At 39.6% G+C, this 21,055-nt stretch overlaps 1 protein-coding gene across 2 annotated transcripts in view; it reads right to left on the reverse strand.

Moving 5' to 3' along the window:
• Positions 1-9,684: 9,684 nt before the first annotated feature.
• Positions 9,685-21,055, reverse strand: part of TBX18 (T-box transcription factor 18) — a 29,389-nt gene continuing 18,018 nt past the window's right edge. For both annotated transcript variants that reach the window (XM_047733864.1, XM_047733865.1), the window contains exons 6-8: positions 20,386-20,450; positions 14,251-14,345; positions 9,685-12,674 (exon numbers count right to left, since the gene is read on the reverse strand). In XM_047733864.1, coding sequence (XP_047589820.1) covers positions 11,950-12,674; positions 14,251-14,345; positions 20,386-20,450 — 885 coding nt within the window. In that variant the 3' untranslated portion in view covers positions 9,685-11,949. The remainder of the gene's footprint in view (positions 12,675-14,250; positions 14,346-20,385; positions 20,451-21,055) is intronic.

Raw genomic sequence — 21,055 nt, forward strand, 5'->3', positions numbered from 1 at the left:
GTAACTGAAATCATGTATGTGAATATGCAGTATGTACTAGAAAATGCTGCACAAACTCTAGTTGTTTTTTTATATCTCACAGGAGGAAAATTCTGCATTGCTTCATCCCTACCTTTCCCTGAGAGTGCCTTCTTCACTCATTTGATGGGAGCAAAACAGGAGAAAGACTCATAGTAAATGATTACCTGCCCTTCAGTCTGGCTTGACAAGAGGAGATGACGAGATGATATGACACTTTACCCTGTAGTTCAATGGCGGGTAGTGCCCAGAGAGTGGGGGGGGGGTAGGGTAGGGGCAAGAAAGGGTCCAGGGTGGCCGTCACCTTGGAAGGTGACGACTGAGCCCACAAACAACCCTCTCTGCTTGAGACCTAATAAGTGCTCTTCCCAAAGCAAACCTTGTCAAAGGGAATTACAATGTGTACACTCCCCAGAAATTATGGTGTTGGCCTCTCTACCTGAGAGAAGGGGAACAATGGGAGGCCTGGGTCATTGCTGGGTGCTTGTATAAGATGACCAGCTGTTTGGAGGACAGAAGGAGAACTGCAAAGGGGTTCATGAATGAGTTGCCTGGCAGAGTCACATGGCATTAGCCAAATTTTAATGACCACAAAGTCACCACCTACTCACAATAACCTTCCAGAAGCACCTTCCACACAGGAGGTGAACTATGTACTGAAAAGCTGTGGTTTTTTTTAAGATTTTATTTTATTTATTTGACAGAGAGAAAGAGATGGCGAGTAGGCAGAAAGGCAGGCAGAGAGAGAAGGGGAGAAGCCGGCTCCCTGCTGAGCAGAGAGCCCGATGCGGGGCTCTATCCCAGGACTCTGAGATCGTGACCTGAGCCGAAGGCAGAGCCTTAACCCACTGAGCCACCCAGGCGTCCCCATGCAAAAGCTGTTCTGTCCATTGCTCATTATCCAGACTTCTTTTAGGACAAGCATTACTTTCTGCCTTGCTGAGTTTCCTGGAGCTTACTGTCCAAAATGGTAGCCACTAGCCAAATGTGGCTATTTAAAGTTGAAATAAATAATATTAAGTAAAATTTAAAAATCAGTCTTTTATTGTATTTGCCTCATTTGAAGCGCTAGCCACTTGTGACTATTGTATGGGACAATGCAGATGAAGTATTTACGTGGTTGCACAAAGTTCTTTTGGACTATTACCCATTTTTTTCAAGTTTTTATTTAAATTCAGTTAGTTAACAAAGAGTGAAATATTGGTTTCAGGAGAATTTAGTGATTCAGCACTTACATCCTCCATTTTCCCCAGCCTTCCCAACTTTTGTCAAGTAGAACCTTGCCTTCACAGCTTTCCTTGATCCCTCTCCTCCCTGCCATATTATCTTAGTCACATCCTCCAATGTTCCTGGTACTCGGTACTACCAATTAGTACTCTTGGTACTACCTGTATTTTAACATTTACTATGTTGTATCTTGACTATGTGTTTGAACATGTAACCCTCTGATGAGGCTCTGAACCAGCCCCAAAAGAACAACTATTTCTTGCTCATCACCACATCTCTTGCAGCAGAATCAGTCATGGGCAAGTGCTCAACAAATTCTAAATCCAGAGATGAATGAATGAGTAGACTTCATGTAATAATCCAACAAATGGGTTAGGAACTCAGGCTGTCATTCACAACCTTCTCCCTGGGGTTCAGAAAGATGCATTACACATTCACATAGAAAATAGGGAAAAAAAGACACAAAATTCAGTTTTATCAATCTGGGCAGATATCTGGTAGCCCCAAAGCAGAGCCAGGTAAGAGATACCCTGTGAACTCAGTAGGGCCTCCTTCTGTATGGATACTCTTTCCCCCCATTGATTCCTATTTTGCCCCCAACCTGTTAGGTGGAGCTCACCACTAGAATATGAAAACAAACAAACATGCTGAAGTACTCTCTTATACTCCAGAGAAAGAGGAATGGACAGATAAGCAAGAAGGAGCATGTGTGCCCCAATATGCGGTGTCTCACTCATCTAAACTGCCAGCCCCTAAGATGGCACACGCTGCTGGGTCAATAGCCATTGTTACGGTTTTTCTCAGAGCAAAGATTTTCTCTAAAGTGTCTTGGGTCTCCACCAAGAGATAAAACATATTTTTTCCTGACACAAACCTCTAATCCATGGGAGATGGAGAGATCTCTAGGTCCTCTTCTGCAATTTTATTTTTTATATTATAAAATAAGGGCTTTTTCTAGACGAAATGATATTTACCACAATATCAACTCACTTGCATAGATATACAACTAATAACCTGGAAGTAAGCATGTTAGTAACCCAATACAGCAATCCCTTTAAAGCCACTGGACCCATGACTCCCAGGATATAATAGGCCCATCTCCTGTAAAGCCTGGGCTTCTCCATCAGCCTGACCAACTTGCTTCAATCAACAACACGTCTGTGGCTAGCTCAATGACAGGATGTAGAAAGTCTCACTTCCCTCCTGTGATTTCTAGACTAGACTCTAGAAGGTGCCTGTAACAGAAATAGTCAATTCCTGAAACCACGGCTTCAGTCCCTGAAGCTCCATTCACTGAGTGATCTTCAAGCTGAATGTAACACATTCTTCCCTTAGCAGTATCTCCCCTTTAATTCACATAACATCCTAATGGTTTTCAACAATATTCATAATAAAATGCCTACAGTTTGGGGAGCAGTATCTTAATTAGGTTGTAGCTACAAACCTCTCTTTATATAATTCAGCTCAAGCAGAGAAAGGAAGGAAAAATGGAAAGAAGGAAGGAGGGAGGGAGGGAAGGAAGAAAAGGAAGGAGGGAAAAGAAGGAAAGAAAGTGAGAGAAAAGAGGGAGAGCGATCTTTTTCCTTATCTTTTGTGAGGAAGCCACAGTCCTCTGTATCTCCATTGATAATGGCAAATTGGCAGCTCACCAAACAAAACCTCTAGATCTACCAATCTACCCAGGCCTACAAAATCCCCAAGTTTATTATTTTATTCATTTATTGACACATGTATTCATGTATTTATTCCTTCATTAATCACTTTTTATCTTTATTATAGGCTGTGGCCAAAAAAAAAGAGAAAGAGAGAGATACAGCTCCTCCTCTTTGTGGCTCCCCCATTGTAGCTGGGCTAGTTGACCTACATGAAAAGCAGATGTTGAGATATATTCCTGTGCCCCTGAAACAAATAATACATTATATGTTAATAAATAATAAAATAAAAAGATAAAAAATAAAAGAAGTATGCACAGAGTGCTGTGAGAATATTTTAGAGGGAGAGTTTATTTCCACTGAGGAAAGGATGATGGAAGGAATGGAAATTAGAAAAGCTCCACTGAAGAAAGACTTGAGTAAGTCTTTGAAAAATGAGAATGTAGGTTTGAAGGATATTCAGGACTGAGGGAAAAACATGAAGAAAATACAAGGAAGTTTGAAAATGTTTGCTGACATTGGAGATGACCACTGAATTTGCTGAATGTCTAGTCCGAAGCTTGTGGGTGGGACAACATGCGTTACCCCTGAAGGTCACTGGCTTCTCCACACACAACTCTCCTACTTGAACTCTCAGGCTCTTCTGGTTCTATGTCTTTATATTTCCTTAAGGTAAAACTGAGCAGACAAAAGACATTTAAACATAGACAATTACTAGTTTCTCTCTTCCCTACACAACAAGGTTATCAACTTCAGAAAGACAAAATGAGCAGAAGCTATAAGGGACCCACCTTGATGTTCATTCATTCTGAGCCAAACTTCCCTAAGGCAAGGCACTACTGGAGCCTTGTAACATTCCTTGATGGAAGTTCCTTTAAGATTCTCTTTATTGTTGCAGAGTGAAAGCTTCTATTTCATTTGAGAAACATACAGTTTGACTAATTTTTCCTTGAAATTCATTTAGGCAAATTAAGAAAAAGGAATCCACAAATCTCCCTCAATCCATTTCACCAAATGCCTTTAAGAAAAATGTGCAGGAGTTTTCCAAAACCCTAAACAAGCAAGGTTTTCCCTTCCTGCTATTAATAGAGAAATATCTTATTACAGTTCTGTAAACAGAGCCAAATTGAAAAAATTGCATTTAAATGATGTTAGGGTTTCCAAAGAAAACCACAAAACAAACTCAGAGTTAAGGCGATAATGCATCCCTGTTGTACCTTGGCACAGGAGAAAGCATTTTGCAGTGACCATCTGGGATCTGTAACATTGTAATAAGGGCAAGGGCACCAACTCATAGAGGAGCCAAGAGGCAACACTTTCGCTCCTGCCAACTCAGATATGTTCTTGTAAGAAGGTTTTTCCAGGAAACCAGCATTTCAACTTTTACAAGGCATTTGAAGACACCAGAAGTTTTTTCACTGCTTTAACCGGCATCTAATGCCAAGCAAACAGAAGATGTTCAATAAATACTTACTGATGAAAAAATTTTGAAAGTGCAAAACTATTGCTATGATAATAAAAATTTCCTGATCTTTTACCTTACTCATAAGACACTGAAGGATGAATAATTCTTTACCCAAGAACAACATTTCAGGTAAGTTGAGAGGAGGTGTAATTTATTAAGTACTATTGAATTTGTACACCCAAAAGTCACTACTAAAATGCACTTCTACATCCAGATGGCTAACAGACACATGAAAAGGTGTTCAACTTCACTCATCATCAGGGAAATGCAAATCAAACCCACGATGAGATACCACCTCACACTGGTCAGAATGGCTAAAATCAATAGCATAAGAGACAACAGGTGTTGGCACGGATATGGAGAAAGGGGAACCTTCTTGCATTGTTGGTGGGAATGCAAACTGGTGCAGTCACTCTGGAAAACAGTATGGAGGTTCCTCAAAAAGCTAAAAATAGAGCTACCCTATGACCCAGCAATTGCATTACCATAGGTATTCACCCAAAGGATACAAAAATACATTCAAAGAAGTACATACACCTGGATGTTTATAGCAGGATATTATCAACAACAGCTGAACTATGGAAAAGAACCCAAATCCCCATCAACTGATGAATGGAAAAAGATGATGTAGTGTACACACACACACACACACACACACACACACACACACAATGGACTACTACTCAGCCATCAAAAATAATGGAATTTTGTCATTCGCAATGATGTGGGTGGAGTTAGAGTATATTATGCTAAGTGAAATAAGTCAGTCAGAGGAAGACAAATACCATATGATTTCATTTGTGTAGAATTTAAAAAACAAAATGGATGAGGAGTGCCTGGGTGGCTCAGTTGGGTAAGAGCCTGACTCTTATTTTTAGCTCAGATCATAATCTCAGGGTAATAAGATTGAGCCCCACAAAAGGCTTTGTTCTCAGTGGGGAGCCTGCTGGAGATTCTCTTTCCTTCTCCCTTTACCCCTCCCCTGGCTCATGTTCTTTCTCCCTCGCTCTAAGTATATTAACAAATCTTGAAAGAAAGAAAGAAAGAAAGAAAGAAAGAAAGAAAGAAAGAAAGAAAGAAAGAAAGAAAGAAAAAGAGAGAAAAAGAAAGAAAACAGATGAACATTTAGGAGTGGGAAGAGAGAGAGGGAAACAAATCATGAGAGACCTTTAACTACAGAGGAAAAAACAGGGTTGATGGAAGGAAGCGGATGGAGGATGGGATAGGAGAGTGATGAGTATTAAGGAGGGCACTTTTTATGATGAGCACTGGGTGTTGTATGATGAACCACAGAACTCTACTCCTGAACTAATATTGAACTATAGGTAAACTAACTAGAATTTAAATTAAAAATAATATTAATAAAATAAAATAAAAATTAAATTAAATTAAATGTAGTTCTAGGGGCGCCTGGGTGGCTCAGTGGGTTAAAGCCTCTGCCTTCGGCTCAGGTCATGATCCCAGGGTCCTGGGATCGAGCCCCACATCGGGCTCTCTGCTCAGCGGGGAACCTGCTTCCCTTCCTCTCTCTGCCTGCCTCTCTGCCTGCCTGTGATCTCTCTGTCTGTCAAATAAATAAATAAAATCTTTAAAAAAAAAATGTAGTTCTATTACTACTACTTCTACTAAGAATGTGAAAAGGCAAATTTTAAAAGTTTTTAAATGTCTTGGCCTTCACTCTAAAAGCACAAGCGTCAAAAAAAATAAATAGGTAAACTGAATCTCTTCAAAATTAAAAACTTTTGTAAGGCAAAGGACATCATCGGTAAAGCTAAAAGACAGCCCATGGAATGGGAGAAGACACTTGTAAATCATATATCTAATGACACCAGAATCTAGACTATATAAAGAACTTCTATACCTCAATAGTTAAAAGACAAATGGGCAAACGATCTGAATAGACATTCCTCCAAAGAAAATAGACAAATGCCAATAAAGCACATGAAAAGGTGCTTAACATCATCAGTCATCAGGGAAATGCAAATCACCACAATGAGATACCATTTCATACCCACTAGGATGCCTATAATCAAAAAGACTTAACAACTGTTAGTAAGGATGTGGAGAAATCAGAACCCTCACACATTGCTGGTCAGGATGTAGAATGGTGCAACCACTTTGAAAAACAGTTTGGAAATTCCACAAAACATTACAACAGGACCTAGCATTTCATTCCTAGACCTATAACCAAGAGAAAGGAAAACATATGCCCACATCAACACTTGTACACCAATGTTTTTAACAGCATTATTCATAACAGCCAAAAAAATGGGAACAATCCAATGTCCATCAGATGAATGGATAAATGAAATGTGGAAATTACCTACAGTGGAATCTTATTTTTTAAAAATTTAAGCAACTTAAAAAATTTAAATACTGATCCATGTTACAACACAAAGGAACTTTGATGGAGAGGAGAAGGGAGTTGAGGGAAATTGGAAGGGGAGGTGAACCATGAGAGACTATGGACTCTGAAAAACGATCTGAGAATTTTGAAGGGGTGGGGGGTGGGAGGTTGGGGGCACCAGGTGGTGGGTAATGTAGAGGGCACGGATTGCATGGAGCACTGGGTGTGGTGCAAAAATAATGAATACTGTTATGCTGAAAAAATAAAAAATTAAAAAAAAAAAGAACTTTGAAAATGTTGTTAAGTGAAAGAAGCCCATCACAGAGAACCACATATTGTATGATTGCACTTACGTGAAGTGTCCAGAATAATCTATAGAAGGAAGGTGGATTAGTGGTTGCCTAGGACATTGCAGTAAAGAAGGAGTGGAGGGAAAAGTGGAGTGACTGTTAATGGGCACAGAGGTTTTTGCAGGGTGATATTCTAAAATTGATTGTGATGAAACTTGTAGAACTCTGAATATACAAAAAAATTGAATTTCTCACTTTAAATAGGTGAATTATAAGGTTTGTGAATTATGTCTCAACAAAGCTGTCATTCAGAAAAATGTTTTGGCCTCATTAAATTATTCTAGTCATCTGATTAATATAATTTCAAAAAGTGGACACAGAATATGTATGAAGGTCCAGCCTTGTATAAATTCAATGAATTCCAGAATAACCAACTATTTTATATTATTGTTATCAGAGTCTCAGCATGAATAAAACCCTTCAAAAAAAAACAAATTCAAGTGTTTTCTGGATGACATTCTAAATGTATTTTGAATGTACCTGGAATGATCTCTAGATATTTTACTAGATGCCATGCTTATTCCAAAGTGAAATAATTTCATGCCATTCAATAAGAGCATCATGAAAAAGAAATTTTACTAACATCTTTTTTCTGTTCACTATAAAGTAGCAAATACATTAAGTTCAGATTCCTCCAACTACTAAAGTATATCCTACATACTATAATAATATAGCATAGTTCCATTTAAAAGATAAATTCTAAGAAATCCAATAAATATAAAATAATCAATAACCCTGGTCAAGGTCATGGTATGTTCATTGTAAAAACAGATATACACATACATATGCTTAGCTATTTATCTATATCATATTCCAAAAGACCTATTTTTATAAAGATACATTTTTTTTAAGATTTTATTTATTTATTTGACAGAGAGAAATCACAAGTAAGCAGAGAGGCAGGCAGAGAGAGAGGAGGAAGCAGGCTCCCTGCTGAGCAGAAAGCCCGATGCGGGGCTCGAACCCAGGACCTGGGATCATGACCTGAGCCGAAGGCAGCGGCTTAACCCACTGAGCCACCCAGGCGCCCCAAGATACATTTTTATGAAGCTATTTTCCTACTAAGCTGAATGTTATTTATACGTGTCATATGAATTTTATAACTGAAAGGAATGTAAAATTTTTGATTCCAGCCACTCCTTTCACACATTAAAAAAAAAAAAAAACAAACTTGAGACCTAAACTGATTAAGTTTTTGTCCAAAATTATGATTGGGAAGTCGTGGTTTGAAACCAAGCTGCCTAATTCCCAAGAAAATGATGTTCTCACCATACCAAAAGAGCGAGAAAGAAAGAAAGGAAAGGAATTACTTGAAAGTCTATCAGCATGTAAATGGATACAAGTTTATATACCTCTTGGATATTTCTCTACTTAAATATATATTATTTGTTCTTTTTCATCACTGATAGTGAGCTCCCAGAAGGCTGCATTCATGCATGTCTACTTAACTGTTCACTTACTTACTTAACTTACTTAACTTACTCTCAACTTGTCTCAGCACATATTTCAAAGAATGATTATCAAGGGTATTAAAACAGAGTGGTAATAACTTAATAACATTATTTAATTTCCAGTGGAAGGCTTCAGAAAACCTCCATGTAGATGAGTCAATAAATTCCCCATGAGGAAACCCAGCGCGATTGCACTTTGAAAGGATTCTTTACAAAGCTGTCTAATTAGAGAGAGCTTCAGCATAGCATCCACCAACTCTACCATGACTCCTGAAAGAAGCTCATGAAATGATTATTTTTAATGGCTTTACACCAGGTTGGCTTAGAGATCCTTCCCCTTGCACCTCATCCTTCCCATCCAAATAGTCCCAAAATTGCCCTACTCCAAAAATTACTCTTTTCTTCTCATCAAACTACCTCCAAATCTTCTGTTTATCTAATTCATACTAAGCTGTGAGCTGCTGATAGGTTTAAATCTGGGGAGTGATGTCTCCAGAGGAATTCACATTTTAAAGGTGAGGTTTCTTTTGCTCAGAATTTCACTAATTCATGTGAGGAGTGAGTGTGATCCTTTGCTGCATCAACAACACTGGGCTTCAGTCTCTTCTGGGGGCCATGAAAGTCTCCTGACCCCCTACATTCCAGAAATCAGGGGTCAGCAAGTGGGTGCCCTGCTTAAGAAAAGCTGTTGACCTCTGGAAAGGAGCTTGTATAGAAGCAAGTGTTAATTTTCAAAATGTGACTGGCTGTGATAGCAACAACCTCACCTCATCACAATGTCCCTTGGAATGTTTTCCAGTCAAGGGGTCTAGAAGTGATCTGTCATCACCGGTCAGTGGTATAAAAGCAGCTCATTCTTGTATCCTTGCCCTTCTCCCCTGGACCAGAAACAAAACATACCACACCAAGGCCTCCTCTTCTTACATTTGAATTTTCATGTGTTCAACATTTGTCAGGGCTTCACCTTCAATGACATGGTCAGGGCCCCAAGAAATTATATTTAACACATGAAAAATGAATGCCAGTCCCATTTCTCCATGCCTTGTAATCGAAAGCCACAAAATCTGTGTTTGGGGTGTTCCTATGTGTGCTTATTCTTAGAACAACATTTATAGACAATTTAAATGATTACCCTCCAAAGTCATAAAAGGGTTTAGTAACACACTTTAATATATAATTTCTTAAGCGCTTTTTAATAAAATACACATATATAATTATAATTATCAATGCATGTATGTCATTTAACATAACGATAAAAGGCTAGTCTTTGAAGTGACAGTGATTAATATTTACAGTAAAACCTAAAGGAAACAGCAATTTGTACAATATTGCTAAATCAAAAAAATTAATAAGTTCTACTCATATCTTTGTAACATTTCAAATCACCAACAGCAAAAAGGAAAATGCTCTCTCTATTAATACATATGAGTACAGATCATTACTTTCCATGTTTTCTCAAGATAGACAACTCTTTTGTTCTAGAATTGTAGAAAGCACTGAGGCTCGGATGGACTTTTCCCATGGCTCATGGCTCATGGCTCATGAGGACTTTTCCCAAATTTGTGTCAAGCTATTAATACCATACAAAATCATCTTCTACAGATCGACCTACTGGAAGTATTTTATGTCCCTTTATGCTAATCTTCAATGTAAAACTGATGAGCTGTTAAAAAATCCACAAGGATATTTATCAATATCCATAAACAAAAGTCACATCCTGCGCCAATACTTTTCAAACAGTTATCTGCCTAAATATCTAACAGCCGTGCTGTTTTAAAGGAAAGAGCAAATGAGAGCTACACCATTTCCCCGTCTAAACTAGAGATGAGTTAAAGCAACTCTGTTTAGCACTGAAAGGAAATCTCACTTAGCTTGGAAAGGAAGTCTGCTTTAGCTTGACAGATATATGAAAGGTAATGAGTCAACGAACAGACATACTATTTTTTTAATTTCTCGACAGACATATGGTAATGCTCCTTATCACGCACTCTTAGCCTTTCCTAGTCATCTCCTAATGTGCTATCAAAGGTACTTGTTTTGAAATCTTAAACCATGTATACATTATTTTAGGGATTTTTCCAAAAATTAATCTACCTTTCATTTTTCTGGTTTTGAGGCTGAAATGCTATTGAGGTTAAAAGTTTTATAGATCCTTTATCATAATTAGTATCTTCCTCCTTCATCCTCTAAGAGGGTCTTTATGGTAATGGGCTTTGGCCTTTGCACTACAACCCCCAAAAGACAGATTGCTGCAGATAACCCCCTGAAATTCCTTACAGCGTTATTTAATACCATAAAGGCCTAGAATCTATTTGTTTCAGGAAAGACTCAGACAGAGAAACAAGGTTAAGGAGGAGGGGAGATTTCAACTTGTAGGAGTGGGGAGACATAAATAAGTAGCATAAATGCCTTTTTCCTTATAGACCGCAGGCCAGGAATCTCAAAACAAAATGTAAAAAATATCCTCAATGAAAAACCACATTATAACAATGTAAGGGAAAGCTGACAATATCATTCCTCTTGATTTAAAAAGATAGACATTTCTCATTGGAATCAAAGAATTTGAGGTGGATTTATTTTCTTTTTGGCATTCCACTCATATCATATATTCCCTCCCCGGTGAAAACCGGAATTTAAAAATCTTTACAGAACTCTCTTTAACGGTGTACTTTAACTAAATAAAATGAGCAAAACATCCAAAATACTGGACATTTATTCTCTGCAGATGAATAAATACCTCTTACATACCCAGCGGAAAGTGGAAAGAAGGTACAAGGCTCTCTTCCACCTTACCTAAGTAAATAATAATAGGTCAAGAATTTTTACAGAACCAAGATCATCTAATACCTGTGACAGACAAGAGCAAGCAGGAACACAAAAGCTAATCCTTCATGACTACAGATAGCTCAGAACTAATACTTAGACTTCAGCTGGCTTTGGCATTTTAGGCTCTCACACTGTGCCCAAGAGTAACAGAAATCACAAGACTCTGGGTGCTGGTTTTACTGTTAGTTATCAACACTCAAGTATGAAACTGTGTAGAGCATTTTTCTGATAAATTAAGTTATAAGTCTTGGTCTGGTTAGTATCACTGCCAAGTTTTAAGTTTGGTGCTTGGTTTTTAAAAGAGTCTGAGAATTTGGGTTAAGCGTACTACTTATGCCAATACTCTGTGCAACTAAATGAAATAGGGGGGACAAAAGAGGGAGGATGTGGTTTTGCAGGCTGCAAAACTCCACGTGCTATGTACGGTCTACATATATACCATAGATAATTACAGTCTCACCATGAGAAAGTCGAAACACTCAGGGAGCCTTCATTTCCTACTATATGTAAATCTTACAAGCTACTGATAAGTTTCTTTTCATATTGCTTTCAGAAAAAAAGAAAAAGGAAATACATTAGACCAATCTGAGTATGCTTTAACTTCCAGGATTCATCACACCATATGTGCAGACACTTGAGATGATGACAGAGTTAAGCTTCCTAGGGTCCTAGAGTCAAAGAAACTCTGCTGACCCCCACTGCTAAGCAGGTGCACTCCTTCCACAGGGGGCAACATTTGCCGATCGGTCATGGTCCCACTCGGTGAGGACCCCAAGAAACTTCCTTGGGAAGAAACAATTTTCTCAGGACTGGCAGCCAGTTTGGGGGATGTGGAGAAATTATATCCATACAAGGCACAGGGGCTGTGTAACCTGAACGTGTTATAGGAACCCTGATGGGTCTGGTTAGCAGCAAAGGCGTTGCTGGAGGGTGAAGGCATGATGTACTGAAGCTGGGGGGACATCCCCGAAATCTGCATGGACAGGCTGGTCTGTGGGCAGCTGAAAGTGTCCCCATCTGTGCCACCCATGGACATGTTCACTGAGGCGCTGCTGCTCACACCCACGTAGGAGGGAGTCCTGGGCGCGGCAAAGGTCTCTCCGCTCTGGTTGGTGAGCCTGTTGTAGGTCTCGGCCAAGGATGTGCTGTATCGGTTGAGGGTGAGGCCAGAGCGGGCACAGGCAGAGTAGTCAGCCGGGGCCAGGCTACACAGCTGGCTGGTGTTGGGCCCCAGATGGAAGGCAGGGGAGGAGCAAGGGGAGCCAGACAAAAGATGAGGGTGGGTGGCAGGAACGCCATTCCCAGAGCCTTGGAGCAACGTGGAGGAACTTGTATTTCCTACAAAAGAAGTTGAAATGTAAAGAGCAGCGACTCCACAGTCCTGTTTTCCTTTCAGTTTGGTGAACATGAGCTAGACCCAGCTTGTCACAAGGAAGCCTACATTGAACGATAAAGAGGAGAGGGTCTTGGCTCTCAAGGAATTACAATTTAACTGAATTCAGACTGAAATATCTTAGACACAAATCCTCTCAATATTTCCAAGGCATATGATCTTGACCAAGGCAATCACTGTTTTTTTTTTTTCTTAATTGCAGAAGGTATCAGGACACTGCCTCATAGATTTTTCACATTTTCTCCCTCCATTAGTTTTCCTCGAGTTCTCTGATTTTCTATAATAAATATTACAAACACTGACTTCCCTAGCATCTTTATAACTTACATCTTACTCTGTATGTTGTTCCAAAAGTATAGCCATCACCTCTCTTCTTTCCGTATTTCACTCCTTCAGCAGACCTTGCTCTGGATCAATATGTTTTCTTGTGTGAAAATGGAAAGAATTCCAAAGGAAGAGCCAAACTGGTCAAAGACACACGCTGCCTCAAACTTATCTTCAGCTGCCCACTGAAAGCTTATGTGCCTCAATGGCTAGACCACACGGGGCTATTACAAGAAGGCAATAGTCTAGAACTTCAAAACTCTCATTTCCAACCAGAAACAGGTTGGTGAATCACAAGCTTGTGCAAGAGCAGACGCCTGCCAGATAAACAGTCCTGTGACATGGAGAGGGTGGTTGACCCTGTGTCCAAACAATAATGATGGTCGTGGCTATCTCCCACTCTCTGGATTCACTGGCAGATTGATGTCTGCAAACTTGACAGAACTTAGGGGGAGAGGAGAATTCCAACAGACTGGACAGGTTGTAAAGCCTTCATTGCTCCAGCAACTGTGTTTTATACAGCTTCTCAAAATAATCAGAAAGCCCAATCCAGTCAATGATAATTATCTAAAGCCCAGCATGTTAATTGTCACTGGGGTGCTGGGCAGGATCAGGCGTAAAAAGCCCGAGTGCAGGAATGGGCTGAGGGTCCTACCTACTGAGCAGAGGAGGAAGCGTCATCCTTTTTGCATGCAGCTCCCTCTGAGGAACCAGTAGCCTGAGCTTGGGGGAATCACTCAGAGGTGAGCCCAGGAAAGTCTGCCTGAGCGTGCCTGACCTCCTCAGCATAAATCCAACAGGCAAACCCTGCCTAGAGGCCATTCTGCTGAAGGAAGCGAAGACAGAAGCTGGCAAGGAAGGGTGAACTGGGACCAGCACGGGCGATTCCCTGTGAGGTGGGCTTGGCACAAGAGCCCACAGTCTGGCTCTAATTCTAACAAGAGATTTAAGGGTGAGGTAAAAGTCCTGAAATATATTGACAGTCTGAAACATCCAAGACTTAACCTATGACCACAAGAGCCATTTTTCTGGTCCCCATTCCCATTCCTCACAGAAAAAAGATGGATCCCGTAACAAAAGGATGTTGGTGATGAGGTCGCCATTGCAGAAGCCAATGACGTCAAGCGTATTTTTCAGCACCTGAGCTTCCAGTCAAGAACCGCCTGCATCTATGACCCCAGAGACTTTGTGTTTTACCTTGCTTGGGAATTCCAGGGATATCTTCAAAGGTGAGAGTCCGTAGTGAAGGTCTCCAGAATGCATATGACTCCACAAGGGCTTCCAAACCCATTCTAAATGGAAGAATTGGGACGGAGGTGGACAAAAGAAGCCTCATTAGGAGCAGTTGGAGCTTTCAGCAGTAATAAGCAGCTCAGAACACCTCACTGTTGTTGACAGTGTCCCCCCACATTGGTAGGGCAAGAGCTTGGCATAGGCAGAAAGAAAAGCTTCAGAGATGGGCTACCATTCTGTCACCAGGGCACAGGATGATGGAAACCACCCAAGATATGCTGTTAACATTCTCAGAAAACTAAGCCAACCTCGGAGAAGAAGAAGCTGTCGCTCTGTGCTAAGGAGCTCAGGTGAGGCCCATCCTAGCTGATGGGAGTCCAAGGCTCTGGTGTGATCTGGAATCCACCCCTCCCCCATAACATTACTTCTCTCTCTGATGCGGAAGGCTTCTCCACAAAAAGACTGACCCTGTAAAGCCGTTTTTTCTTAAGAGACATTTCTGTCCATCATTTGGTCCCTTGGTAGCCAGCTTTAGAAGAGCTCTCATCCAAAGAAAAGCAGCTTCTCTCTGGGGAGGGGCACAATCTCCATCACACCCAGTGCTGCCAGGATAGTCTCTCCCTTCAGCAACAGGGAGTCCAGGCGGGTCGGGGGGCAGCACTGACCTCTCAGCCCAACATGCAGGAGGAGTATAGAAAGGTGATCTCACATGCCGGCATACCATACCATGTATGGCTCTGGTATTAGCATCAAACATTCTTTTCTGGTCCCTACATACACTTAGTGAATGGATACTTAAAGAGACAGGATAAGTTGGTTGTAAATTATTTATATGATATATACAGATATATCTATATATCTATCTATATCTATTTATCTATCTATCTATATATGTTTGAAAACAAGGGTAACTACTCTGCATATATAAATGTATGTGTCTCTTCCTATAAGTGATCCAGAGTGCCTTTCCTTATATCACTATATAATATTTATATATAAGTAAAACTAAGTCCTCTAGGTTCTGGAATTGAGGCATTTCACTCAACTAGCCCCATTCTTAAGACCTCGTTAGTCTTCCCTCAACTACCAAAGCCCTAAGCAATTTGTTAATCTTAACATTGTGATTTTCACAAAACATACAGCTCTGTTGTAGAAAATATCTGCATTCTGAGTATCAAACAATATTCAGACTTCTCTTGTGATTGTTAGAAACAGTTTTATTCAACACAGATAATCTGTTTTTAAGGCAAATGTTCAAGAGTGGGTCCTTAGGGGCGCCTGGGTGGCTCAGTGAGTTAAGCCTCTGCCTTCGGCTAAGGTCATGATCTCAGGGTCCTGGGATCGAGCCTTGCATTGGGCTCTCTGCTTCGCCCCCTCTCTCTGTGCTTGCCTCTCTGCCTACCTGTGATCTCTCTCTTTGTCAGATAAATAAATAAATAAAATCTTTTAAAAAACGAATAAAAAGAGCAGGTCCTTAAGCACTTGCACTCAACTTGCTACCTCCTCTGGGTACCTTGCATCCCTAAATCAAGAACTATGAGCCCAAGGCTAGAGGAACCCTTTTGCCCCAGAGTCCTACCACCTACACAGCATGGTGAAAACTCTCCAGATACTCAAAGTAAGTGATATGGCAGATAAAACCACCTTACACAACTTGGCCCACTGTTCTAAGGTTTTACATGCTGAATGTTCAGAGTATAGACTCCATTGATGTGCTAATGTCCTTCATGACTCCATGGAGCGTCACTACCCCAACTTAGTGCTAGAAGGAGACAGCAGTGTATGTGTGTGGGGGGTGGTACTGAGGGCACGCCCAAGCTCGTGTGCATACATACACTGCCCTCGTAGGAGTCGACACATGGACCTGACTCATCTCTCAAATCACAAGTTCAGGGAGTGCTGCTGTGGGAGCACTTGCAAAAGCCATCACCAGCCCCACACAGGTGCTAGTACGGGGCTGCCAAAGGGGAGAGCAGGGCACAAAGTGGATCTGCACCTGCCTTCCACCTGGGCTGCATGGAGCGTAAAGTGCAGAATCTAGCTTTGGATGTAATCAGTGATCTATGGAGAGAGGACTATTCCATGGTGAGAACACTGGATTGGGGGTCAGGAGAACTGGGGTGTGGCTCCAACTTCTTAAAATTCACTGTATGACCCTAAGTAAATGTTTTAACCTCCCTGGACTTCAGTCTCCCACAAAGTCAGGAGCAGACTACGAAAGTTCTGCATCCTTTCCTAGCTCTAAAGTTGTTTGCTCCTAAGTGATTTTTCCAAAACCAGACATCATATCTGTGGCTGACTATGAGCCAAATGCAAGCCAGATTGACTCAACAATATATTATGCACATTAAAGTATTGATTTGGGGGCCGTTTGGCCGCTTGTTCAGTCCCAAAACCCCATGTTTCCTGCAGGTTATGTTTAATACTCAACTGATGAATGCTGGGCACCATCTATCTGATCGCTCTTTATTTAGTTTGTGTCAGGTTTTATAACTTTCTAGAAACAAGCTTTTCTAAATGCTACAGAATGTTTTTATTACCACATAGATGAGTTTTAATAATCCTAGATTTAAATATTAAGGATACCAAAGTGGTCATGGAGTGGTCTCGAGGGGAGCTTGCTAAGAGGTAATTAATAAGCATCCATTAGACTTAGACACTCATTAACTATGGAGACGAGCGTTACTGCATTATGTGTTTTAGCAGTGTAAACTCCATTATGCTTCAAAGACAAATCCATACACCCAATTCCTGAGGAGACATTACTGATCACCACAAACATGTAACCTTCAGCTTTAAAGAGAAGGTTCTGAAGATGACATATCTACAAGTGATCCAACTTGGAGCTACTGACAGTTTTCTTGAGGCTGCTGTTTCACGCTGCAAGTTCCAGAAAGGATTTCAGATATTTTGCAGGAAACAGTTATAAAATATTTAGTAGCTGAATCTGGACTTTTTAAAAAAGACCTTCATTTTCTCCAGTAATAGAGACTTTTCCCATCTAGTTAAAGGAAAGATAAAAGGCACCTCCCGCAGGAGTGCAGCCAAGGCGATAATTTATACAAGATGCCTTTGAACAATTTCCACATTTTATCACCACCCTAATTTATGCTATCAAATGGCCAAGTTTATTTAGTAAAATGGTTATGTTTTTCCTGAAGTATTTAAAGCAAAGAAATTTCTGTACCTTCCTGAGTAAAAAATTTTATAGGGTCAAACCTAAGGCCTAACTGAAGAATGAAACTATTCTCAGCACATAAATTCTCTTTCACGTAGCAAATGTCTTGCAGGAGAGCTTTTAAGGGCTGAAGCTACTGATTCCTATAAAACAGGCTGTAGAACCATAAATAACCAGGAAGGGATAATTTTTAATTAAAGCAAATTATTTTATAAAGTTAAAAAAAATCACAAGTCCATGTTAATTTCTTGTGCTGCTTAATTTGCTTATTTCATATATGGGGAAAAATAAAAACAGTTTATATTGAAAAATAGTAACAATCACACAACAGACCAGGGGTATTAAAGAAATAAAATGAACTTTTTCTCATGGGCTTTCTTCTCTATTTATATGAAAAAAAAAAAAAATCACTCCTTTCCCAAGCCTGCAACACCAATGCACCCTCCAAGTCTTACATATCACTTAAACTTTTTTTTTTTTAAGGAAAATACATAAGTTAGAAATCTGTAAAGCTGACCAAATTCCCTCTTCTCTATACATGAGTTTTTGCATTTATCAATGGAAAATATGAAAATTAGCTTTCTAAATAGTATTGTATACAAATATTATATAAATATTTAGCCTTCCAAAATGAGCACTGAAGACCTGTCTATCATAAGCAGGAAAACTAACTTTAATGAGACAAAAAGTAAAATTATTCATTTCACTAATAAGAAAGCTATATAGAGGCAACATAATTTTCTTGTACTATGATATTGTTTAAACATTTGGAGCAGGGCAAAAAATTTAAAATTTAACAAAATTTAAAAAATGTTAAAACATAATTCCTATGTTCTGTGTGTCCATTAAAACTTTTAAAAGTTTTAGGGTCAGGAAAGAATAGTAGCAAAAACCACAGATGCCACACCTTGTAAAACAAATGGAAGGAAAAAGTTCATATGAAAGCTAGCATTCTGACCTCATGATACCCAAGAAGGGACTTAGTAGTTTATTTTCACCAATCCCACTGATTCTCTTCACTGACCATATTCAAATGCCTTTTCATTATGCTGACATTTCTAGAATTCTTCCTGAAAACTTCTCCTATGCATCTTATCAGCTCACTTCTGTTTGTAGGTTTATTCACTATTGGTGTCTATCCAAATACACCTTTTAAAATATTTTCAAACGTATTGCTTCAAAACTGAACCCACGGTATCCAAGCAGTGTGTGGGGCTCATATCCAAGATTCCCCTAGTGTCAAGAGCAGTGAGGTGTCTGCTAGGTCAATCCTACAGGAGAGCCTGGACACGGTTCCTGGCTGTGTATTCCTCAAACCTCAGAGCTGCCTTCATGGAGTTTCAGTGAATTTTTATAAATGTATTCGCTGCTTAAAAAAAATAATGAAATGAAAGAAATGCTAGACCCTTAACAAATACTATACTGCTACCACCAAAACCACAAGAAGATTCCATCAAAGCATTTCTCAAGGTAGAAAAGAAGTCACCCCAAAGGCTCCCATTAGTCCCTCAGGAGTGACCTTCTCAGTTACTAAATTATTCAGCTTTTAGAAATGCCTCTGGACAGCAAAGTTAACCAAGAGCCAATGGAACATAACAAAAGCCATGCAGAGTTGTTCTCACATCAAAAACACCTAAAAAGACAATGATTTCAATATATCAGACAACAGGTATTATAGGAATACTGCAAATCTTCCTACAGAATAAAGAATTCCAGGGGAATTACTAGTGCTATTGTTAATCGTTTTGTTGATGTACCTGCACTAAATTAAAGGCTACTCTACTCTCAATGCATTTCAGCTGCATTCGAGTCCTCATGCTTTGTGGTGTTTAAACAATGTCCCTGCATACAAGAATATTCTGCAAGCACTTGGCAGTGTTCTGAGAAAAGATCTCTGTCTGCACCAGCTTTACCCAAATAATCGGCTAGAAGACTAAAAATCTAGACTACCAGCTGACTGTTCTCTCTCTACAATTTTAAATCAAACTGTCCCTAAAACAAAACAACTGGGGCTTTCAACTTCCTATAGAGGTAGCCTATACCAAGTTTTCGAGAATACCAAATTTTCAAGAAGTCTTAGAATAATTTCTGGAGGACAGTAATAAAAACTTCTCAAATATTTCTTTTTAAAAGCTTTAAAAACATTTAAGTCAAAGTCTTACCCTGAAAAGGCATCTGGAGAACGTTAGTCTGTTATTACTCTCTATTACTATCAATACTTATCTTAGAAAATATTGCACCAAACTCTATTGGAATAGAATCACATCCATAAATTAAAAACCCATGGCACACAGACAACGGTGATCTGCTTTTTGATAAAAGTAACAGAGTGGAATTCATTATGGTTGCTCTCCCTCCTTGTACAAACACCATAAAACACGACACAGAGAAAATAAACAAGTGTGTGGCTGTCAGCGCAGCCAAGACAAATTTGGAAACTAAAGAACATCAGCTCCCTTGGTAATGGGGCATTAGTTTCATATTCTAGTTGGAAATCTGAGGGAACGGAACCCCATCATATTCCGAAGACAGAATCAATAGATTGTTGTGACATCACTAAGTAAATTAAAGAACAACAGCAGGTGTAGTGAGGCTACTGACTTGGAATATCGAAGTCCCGGGGCCGGAAAGACAGGTTTCCTTAAGGTCCCTTCAGAGGTAGCATGCACTGTGCACCCAGAGAACTTGCATTTTTCACCCAGCATCCCACATCAAAATTCACCTTAGAAATGGGCAGGCCATGGCACTAAGCTAAAAAATAAGGTACATCCAAGGCCCAGCGGTACCGACAAATTTTAATCCTCATCAGAAAATTATTTCAAAACCACGTCAGTGGTTAACTGTTTACCTTGTAATGGAAAATTCACAACAAGAAGTCGAATGTATTTATCAGAACCAGAATGTTCTTCACTAAGTCTTACCTGTTACGCCCAGAGTCTCGAAAGCCTTTGGCAAATGGATTCCTATCTATCTTCAGGCGAGTAATCTGGAGAGTACAAAAAAAATCTTATCAAATATTATAAATGTCAAGTAAGGCCATTAAAACAGAAATGGTGGAAGAACTACAAGTAAGTACAAAATTACAAAATTATAAAAGTGTTCCTCTCCCCTATTTCTCAGGTATTTTATTATCTTAGCTGCAAAGCTAGAAGAAAATTTCAGAAATCACCTAGACATTCATCTGCTATGAAAAAAAATTCCCCACCCCTGTTTAAACTCTATAATTAAATCTGTTTTGCATTTAATATCACTAGAGAAGGAAATTCTGAATCATCTGTTGATAACCTGTCCTTTGTTTGACAATCCCTCTGAACTAAAAGCTCTTCCCTTTAACGCTGTCACATGGTTTAATGCCTGTTCCTCTTGGAAATGGGTAACAGCTAATAACCAACTTCTACCTTGTCAAGTTCCTTGTAACACCTGAATGCCATTAAGCCCCTATGCATCCCTCTCTTCTTCAGATTTAGGTAATACACACTTCTTTAACTTTTCTGCCTCTGTATTTTTCTTTGTCTCTCTTTGGATCATCTTTATGGCTCTCATCTGAAAATTTTATTCTTTCCTCTGTTTTCTGTTGAGTTCTGACCTGGT

Source organism: Lutra lutra, chromosome 6 (assembly GCF_902655055.1).
Source record: "Lutra lutra chromosome 6, mLutLut1.2, whole genome shotgun sequence".
Classification (NCBI taxonomy): Eukaryota; Metazoa; Chordata; class Mammalia; order Carnivora; family Mustelidae; genus Lutra; species Lutra lutra.